At 49.3% G+C, this 8,596-nt stretch overlaps 1 protein-coding gene across 1 annotated transcript; it reads right to left on the reverse strand.

Annotated features, from left to right (window-relative positions):
• Positions 1–616: 616 nt before the first annotated feature.
• PFDN2 (prefoldin subunit 2) lies at positions 617–8,590 on the reverse strand. The gene is made up of 4 exons (XM_029580636.1): positions 8,266–8,590; positions 7,364–7,452; positions 5,985–6,108; positions 617–910 (listed from the first exon to the last, which is right to left on the reverse strand). Exons 1-4 carry the CDS (start codon positions 8,320–8,322, stop codon positions 731–733), a joined length of 450 nt encoding a protein of 149 aa, XP_029436496.1. The 5' UTR covers positions 8,323–8,590; the 3' UTR covers positions 617–730.
• Between the last annotated feature and the right edge of the window lie 6 nt (positions 8,591–8,596).

The raw sequence follows: 8,596 nt of genomic DNA on the forward strand, positions 1-8,596 counted from the left end.
TCCTCCATTTGTGGCCTGGAAGCCCAAGTCTGTGGCTCCTCTCTTTAGCCCCAGCCACTAAAATTTAGATTCACCCAGAATTCTTCCATACTTGACAAGGCAACCATGAATATCACAATCTTTGGCAATTTACAACTTTCTTTTGTTTTAAAGAATGTATTAAGTTAGTCCAGTAAAAAGGTATCAGCAGTCTGTTGGCCCTTAATTCCATGCATCCAAGTGGACTAACAACAATTCTTTCAGTAAGCAGAAGCAAATTCCCCCGCTCATACATTCGTGGAACTGTCCATTCCTCGCTGCTCTGCTCAGTGGACTCCGTTGCCTTCCAATACATTAAGGCAAGGCGCAGTCAGGATAAAACTGCCCGAGTATTCAGAGATCTAGTAACCAGATTAGGGGAAAGCCTTCTGTAGTCTTGTGATTTAGGCTACATAGGACTTCCTCTTCACCGACCCACCAAATTTAAAAATGCAAGACATTACAAAAGGTAGCCAACATGCCAAACTACAAACTAACACAGCCGGTCTTTTAAGCTTTCCTATTGTTTCTTGCTACAGCCGCCCTGTTGGCCATTGTAAATGAGCAGTGCGCGGACAGATGTGAAGTAGCCAATAGGCATGTTTCTAATATATTTATTTAACAAAAATAATACAAGTAACACCCCCCCCCCCCAAAAAAAAAAATAAAACTGAATAAAGTTAGTGGTGCTGTGAGTTGGGGGACCAGGGACTCAGGAGACCAGGACACCAGCAGAGCTGGGTTTGCTGCCCGGCCCATCTCCGCTCTCCTTGGGGGCCTGTTTCTGCTCCTCCTCTCCCATGAGCCTGATGTTGTGCTTCTCACGGAACTCGTTCAGTTCCCGGCCCTTAGTTTGAAGCTGCGTGTTCAGGGACTCGATGATTTTATTTATCTACAACAGACAGCAGAGGAGACATGGTTTACAATTCAAATGGGGACGGGGGGAGAAAGCAGAGTTGCCTACCTGTGATAGGTGTTCTCCGAGGACAGCAGGATGGTAGGCCTCACACATGGGTGACATCATCAGATGGAGCCCGGCACGGAACTTTGATCGCAAAGAATCTAGAACTTTTAAAGATGCCCGACTGAGCATGTGCAGCTGTAGTCATCACCCTGCCCCCTAGGCAGAGTCCCTCAGGTCATGATATAGCTAACACGTGGAGAAACCAACTTGCAGGGGAGGCAGGAGGGTTTCGTGAGGACTACCATCCTGCTGTTCTCGGAGAGCACCTGCTTTAAATAAGTAATTCTGCTTTCTCCGAGGACAAGCACGATAGAAGTCCTCACACATGGGTGAATCCTAAGCTACAGGCTGTCCGAACAGGACAAAGCAGGAAACTGCACCGTACTAAAAGCACCACCTCTTCCCCTGGTGAGGCAGCCGACCTACAAAGGGGTCTAGCCAGCAAGGGTTGGGTCTATAAAGAGAAAACCATAGATATGACAGATACAAAACCCCAATGCATAGCAGGGGCACCTTAAGCAGAGGAGTGATGCAAATGCCAGCAAGAAACATACTCCACATCACGGAAAACATTAGAAGCAGAGTTTTGGATCAGGAAACCCTGACGACAGGAGGTCTAGAACCTCCTGGATACAGGAAAAAGTTTAGAGATGTTAACAAGAGAAGGACTCTTGGATGAAGACCTTGTCGTTTCCTTCGGTGTTTCAAGACATTCCTCCTCCTCACTGAGGTAGGGTCCTGCAGGTGAGAATGATTGATGAGGAGCACTATTGCAAAAAAACACCCATTGAGCTCAGCAGGTATCAAAGGTGACTCCTGGACAGGAGAAGCCCAGGGAACTACTCTAGAAAGGCTCCCTTGCGAACTAGATCTACTGTGCCTTAAGTTGACCTAAGGAGAGCACTACTGCTCGACTGGCTCCCGGATCCCACGAGGAACCTAGAGCGACTGCCAGTCAGAAGCAGTGACATGCTTTCGTTGGTAAACTGAGAACCAGGCGTCCAGTTGAATCCCCCCTTCCTGAAGGGACAGGAAAGCAGCAGGAATTGGGGGCCTCCTGATCCCAAAAAAGCTGTCAACTCTCCAGCTGAGACAATCATTGATCGCTGAGGTTCAGAAGTGACCAATCTGTCACTGGCAGCCAACCTCGGATGGGTAAGGCCATCACTGTAATCAACGTAGGGGCCTCAGCAAAAATGGTCAGATGACTGCTGCTGCTATCTCCCGGCCCTGATCTACAAGGAGATGGAGCCTTGATTCTTTGAATCGGTGCAAGTCAGCAATAAACCTGCCAGGGACAGAGCGCCAGGAACTTTCCCACAAAGGGGATTTGTGGGAGGCGTCGGAAGACATATTCCTCTTCTTAGGAAGGAGAAGACTCCTGACACTATCCTCCTAGTGTCTACTCCCCTAAGGGTTCAACTGGGAATGCAATCTTAGGTCATTCCTTTGGTGCTCACCCCAAGGTAAGCACACACATACACATCCAACTGGAGAATAGTGCCCCCCTCTGTAAAAGCTCGCTGACCAATACTCATACAGTGGTATCCTATCCTATGGATGGCAGCACACCTAAGACACCACTCGCCATGCTTGTGGGTAGAATCCCACGGCACAGCAAGGACCGAGCAGCACTTGGTAGATTCCATGGCTACGCACTGCCAAAGGCAATCACAGAGGTGTGATGACGCCTTCCTCGCCATTCCTCCCCAGCACTTTGTGGTGCAGAACTGCAGAGGAAGCTGAGCCCTTGCTGTAACAATGGCAGAACCCTGGCATGGCTGAGAACTGCACAAACAGAGAGAATGCCATCTTCCTTCGTCCGAGGCACTTTGAGTACATGCCTTGCCGTACCCGACCGTGCATGCTGCGCTCCACTATCACAGTAACTCCTAGTGGAGTGCATAGGAACAGTGTGACAACGGCATCTCTAGTACCACCTGGGGCTCTGTGTATGGCATAGTGGTGGGTGGCATTCTATGGCATCACCCCCTCCAGTAACTGATAATGCTGGACACAACCCTTGAAACTGCGTCGGGAATGTATTATCACCGTTATCCCTCATGGAACAGCAGCAAAGTCCATGGCGAACAACAGTGCCCACGGGGTTCTGTGGTCATGTCATGCGGCATATGACCGTGTCCACTGGTGCTCACAGTAATGTCAGCGCCTGTAGGACTCATAGCGCTTTCACACTCATCAATGATGGATCACATCAAGGGCATCAAATGACACTGCTCCCAGGGCTTTGACTGCGCTTGACCAAATCTTGATCACTTCGATGGTATACAGTGTGATCCCCAGCGCCATAGGCGCCCGCAGATCTCAACAGCCCGGCACCCAAAGGCATCGATGGACCAGCAGTCCAGAGGAACCGATGACTGCCAGCACCATCGAATGTTCTCTTCAGCTCATCTATCCATCCGAGGACGTTGATGCTGCTAGCTCGAAGGCGTCCTTGCCAGCAGCTATGGCTGACGATAGCCTTACTAGCACTCATTAACACCGATGGTGCACAAATCCAGGCGGGGCTTCCGATGCTCCCCGCCCCCCCCTAGCTGCTCAGGGCCCCTGAGATCATCGGCATCCATGGTGCCAAATAGCTGTAGGCCAGTGATGGGACAGGACAATGCCCCTCAGTGCCCCATCGGGGCACTGCCAAGGAGCCTCGAGGGCACCAGACCACTGCACCTGGATGCTTCAGTGTACCAGGGTGTCTTGAGTAAATGGCAACCCCGGCACTCGATCCATTCAAGGCCGAAATCCCTGTCGCTCAAGGACTTCAGTAGCACTCGAGGGCTCTCAAGAGCTGCGACGGTCAGCGGCCTCGGGGATGACCAGGGCACTTAATGGTGGTGCTCGACATTGTCGAGAGCGGCAACGAAAGGCATTGGTGGCCAACATGCCCGATGACCTCCATGGTGGCCCCGCACCACAATGGCATCGAGGGCGTCAATGGTATTGGGGCAGCTCCACACCGTGATTGCAGATGCCATGCACCTTGATAGCGGCCACTCACGCACCTCGACAGCACCTAGGGCATAGACATCAAGGGTGGCTCCAATGGCATCGAGGGGGACCATGGCGCTTGATGGCAGACCCGGTCCTCGATACTAGAGGTTGGTGCTACTACTCTGCCACATTGAGACCCAAGGCACTTGACTCCAGTGCATTGAGACTCCTTGTCAACAGACGCCTATGGCACAAAAGGACCGTCATGCATCCTGATGGCATCGACAGCATCAAGGGTGACCATGGTGCTGCATGGCTTTCCCGGTCCCCGATGTGGTCCTGACATCAATGTGTCACATCAACAGTGCGCTGGTCACAGATGTGCACGGGCAACCATTACTGGGCATGGCACCGAAGATATGGCAGCAAGCTGCTTTCCCAGGCTCCTGCTCACCCTTTTTTACAAGGAGACTGCACTGCCATCACCAGCAAGCAGGAGGGGAGACTACATCATCCAGGCCTCCTGCCCATACAGACTACGTTTCTCTGAATGTGGGGAGGATGATATCTCCCCCCTCCCAGGAACAGTGTGGCCCTCGATCTCTGCACTGTCCAAACCTCCATCGATGCCGATCGATCGGTGAAACATGGATCTCCTGCCCGGGTAGAACTCAGGCGAGTCCCCCGGCTCAGTAGCCAACACGGATTACCCACGGACTGCATTCAGTCAGTCCTGCCAGTACCTGACAAAGGTACAGACAGAGCAAGGAGAAGACACAGATACTAAATTGCCGGTGCAGCACTTTTTTTTTTTTTTTTTAAGTAAGGGGTAGAAATAGACTCTGCCAGACTGTATAGACAAAGGAAAGAAGAAGACAGGGAAAAGAAATAAAGCTACCATAAGGTAAAGGAAAGAAAACAGCTGTAGCTCTAGAAAAAAATCACTTGCAAAAACTGTGAGGAGTGAGCAAAGCTGAATACCGAGACACACATAGCTCTGCCTAGGGAGCAAGGTGGTGACTATAGCTGCACATGCTCAGAAGAGCATGTTTGAACATTCTAGATTCTTTGAGGTCAAAGTTCCGTGCCGGACTCCATCTGATGATGTCACCCATGTGTGAGGACTACCATCCTGTTTGTCCTCTGAGAAAACGCAGCTCATCAACTGTGAAACCCAAACCAGTAGGGTTTTTCCATGCTACAGCCTGCCCATTTTCCCCACCTACTGCAGCACCACAGACTGACATCTGGCTTTACCCATCATTTCCTTGAAGCTAAGGATCCTCAGTGCTTATCCCAGGCCTCCAACAATTCTATGGATTTGGCCTCCACCACCTCCAATGGGAGGCTATTTCATGCATCCACCTCCCTTTCAGTGAAGAAATATTTGCTAATGTTACTCCTGAATTTACCCCCTCCAGCCTCATAGCACCATCCCTTGTTCTAGAACAGGAGTGGTTGACAATTTTGGAAATATGACCCAAAACAAATCACCTTCTTTGGACACGGTAGCATGCCAAGTCCTGCTTTTGGGAGAGGGCAGTCCTGCTGCCAAAAAAACAGAACTCCACTACTCAGCAAGATGGTCCTCCCCATTCCTCTGCCAGCCTGACACAAGGCTTGCTCTTTAATACCAGCAGGCTGTACTGCTAATCTGCATCCATAAGGTCAGCACAGCCCGCCTGCAAATTATGCAATAAACCAGTATCGGCGTTTGGCATATGTGCCAAGGATTGCCAGCACCTGTTCTAGAACATCCACAGATGATATCACCACAAGAGCAGGCAATCAGATGCTTCAGGATAGTAGGGCCCCCTTCCCTCAGGCACTGGCCCCCGGTAGCTGCTGAGAGTCATTTTTTGGGAGTGTGCACCTCTTTAACTCTTTAAATGTCAGTACGAGATATCAAAAAGCACAACCATTTATCCTACAAACTCATGCCATATACTGAAACCCAAAGGCAGTGTGACATTCACTGATGAGGAATGGGCCTGTAGAAGTTGTCACCATTGGAAAGGATTCCTTGCATGAAGTCCTTGGCAGGCGTTACCTGTTCCTTGTTATTCTCCAAGGCCGGGAGAACCTCTTTCACAGTTCGCTCCACCAGCACACCTCCAACCATACGGTAGCATTTTCTGTTCTGGTCTACCTCTTTCAGTGTGTCGATAACAAGACTAGAGAAAAGGGAAGGCGTGATCAGAATAGAAGTTACATTACCTCCCATAACTGAATTCACCTTGCATGGTGCTTCAGATATCTGTGTTTGAACGCATTTTCAACCCCTTGAAATGAGTTATACTCAGAGAAAGCTGTTTGCTGGTAGTGTAGCACCTCACAGGAACTGCCAGGAGGGGCTTATGCAAGAATAATGGTTGCCGACGACAACGCTCTACTATTATCTGGCATTATAAAGGAGCATCTTTCTCTCTGGAGTTGCTTAAGTGCTCCAGGCTACAAAGGATCACACAGCTAGTTTGCCCAGTATTTTAAACTCATATTGCAACAAGCAGAAACCTGCATTACTAAATTATTTAGAAATGGGATGAGACAGCCTCTAGAAGGAAGGATATCCCCGCTTTTGCACAACAGTGACACCTAGCAGCTAGACCGAGAGGGTAAACGTACTAGGGTCTGGCCAGAGACTGCTACTGCAATAGCTGGGCTCAAAGGAGGGATCTGGGGAGGGGCCACAGGTTATACAATACTGGAAAATACTCCAGGTATTTGCAAATGACGTGAAGGCTCATGGTTTCCTAGCTCGGAGGCCAGTTCTGATTGGATGCCCAATGGAGCAGGAGGAAACTGCGCTGCCCCAACCCCCACACAAATAAAGGGGATGATTTTTTGATCCCAGTCAGTTATTTCTTTCAGGAAGCTTTTATTAAACATGATTATGGCCTCTCAGATCCCTCCCAGCTCAATTGAAACCAGGGCCGGGATCTGGCACCAGGAGCCTTCGTTTGGAGATTTCTTCCCTTATTTTATAACCTCTTGGCTCGGCATACAGAGTCTGGTCACTGCAGTGATGGTCCTGGGCCTGAGGCCACGCGCCAGGACTCCTTCCAGAATCCCAACATCACAGGCCCTGAATCCAGCCACCAATCGTCACCTGAAGCAATGACCACGACTGCCGACTGCCCTCCCCCCTCAGGGGCTGCTAATGCTGCCGTATTCCCAGCCCACCAGAGGATTAGAAGACCCAAAGTGAAGTGGCAGTGCATATCATTTGCCACCTGAGCAGGCTCAAATCACGATTTGATTTTAGTGACAAAAAGAACACAAAACAAAACATTTGAAGGTGGCCTTGACGTTTTGGATTGTAGTTATTAAAATTCAAACTTCAGCCCAGCTCTAGAACTACTACTCCACCCAGCCCGTGTGGATCCCCTTATAATCCAGTGCTTTGCTGCTTGCTCGCAATATCCTCACGTGTGTTCGTTCAGCTCCATCTCTAGCTCAGCGGCTTTCGAAGCCATGCCCCTCTGCTCCTGCCGCAGCCGATTAAATCCCGCGACCACCTGAGACAGAAGGAAAAACAGACCCACTCATGCTAGGAGAACAGCATCTATGTCCAGGATGAACCCCCTTCTTACCAAACATGAATACATCAGAAATACCAAGCTGGGTCTGACCAAGGTCCATTGAGCCCAGCATCCTCTCTCTGACAGTGGTTAGTCTGGATCACAAGTATCCAGCAGACTGCAAAAAAAATAGACCTATTTCCTATAACTCTGAGGGATACTAACTAATTAGACTAAATGTAGCTATCTAGCTAATAATTTATGGATTTTTCCTCCAGGAATATGTCCAAATTTCTTTTCAACCCCACTATGCTAGTCACCTTGATCACATATTCTGGCAACGATTTCACAGCTTGATTGTGTGCCGAGTGAAAAAATACTCTCTGTGACAAGTTTTAAGTCTGTTGCTTGTTAGTTTCATGGAGTGTTCCCTTGTTTTAGTATTATTTACCTCTTCCACCTCACTCAGGATTTTATAAATGTCTGTCATGTCCCCTCTCAGCTGAAGAGATCTAACCTGTTTACCCTTTCTTCGTAGAGGAGCTGCATATCGTTTGCCACCTGAGCAGACTCAAATCACAATTTGATTTTAGTGCACAAAAAATGTATGCATAAAATTGTGCATATTGGTTAGCACCCTCCCAATGCTAATGCAGGCATCAGTATGACACAGGTAAAACGTGAATACAGCACGGACAGCTGAAGCATAGATCTTCCTCAGAGCCCCGTGTAGACATCTCGCTAACATATTAGGGCCTCATACAGCCATTACATTAATACTAGATCGCAGCTCGCTACTACCCCTGGTACCTGCTCGGCGGTGAGCGGTTTCCCAGTCCCACTCACTGCGATGTTCGTAGCCGCCATCTTGCCCCCACCGCTGAAGCCAAACCGTTGGCGCTTCCACTACGCGTCACTTCCGTCGTAAAAAAATAACGCACGAGTATAAGCACTTGCTTGCCAAGAGGTTTTCTCGTTAAATTGCACTTCTTTTAAAGGTATAAGAAGAATTTCTCTTTTTTTGTTTGTCGACAATCAGCCACTACTCTTCCTTCTGGCTTCCGTGAGCTCTAGCTGACGCCACGAAAAGGCGAGAGCCAGCGGCAATGAAACGCCCATTTCCGATCCCACAGAGACCAAC

This window comes from Rhinatrema bivittatum, chromosome 16 (genome assembly GCF_901001135.1).
Source record: "Rhinatrema bivittatum chromosome 16, aRhiBiv1.1, whole genome shotgun sequence".
Lineage (NCBI taxonomy): Eukaryota > Metazoa > Chordata > Amphibia > Gymnophiona > Rhinatrematidae > Rhinatrema > Rhinatrema bivittatum.

Bases quoted from the DNA above. Each gene is read 5' to 3' on its own strand.
- PFDN2 (XM_029580636.1), bottom strand. From the start codon at position 8,322: ATGGCGGCTACGAACATCGCAGTGAGTGGGACTGGGAAACCGCTCACC. The intron at 7,453-8,265 runs GTACCAGGGGTA...CTTCTGTCTCAG, and splicing joins AACCGCTCACCGCCGAGCAG to GTGGTCGCGGGATTTAATCG. The intron at 911-5,984 runs GTAACGCCTGCC...TGTCTGTTGTAG, and splicing joins TGGAGAATAACAAGGAACAG to ATAAATAAAATCATCGAGTC.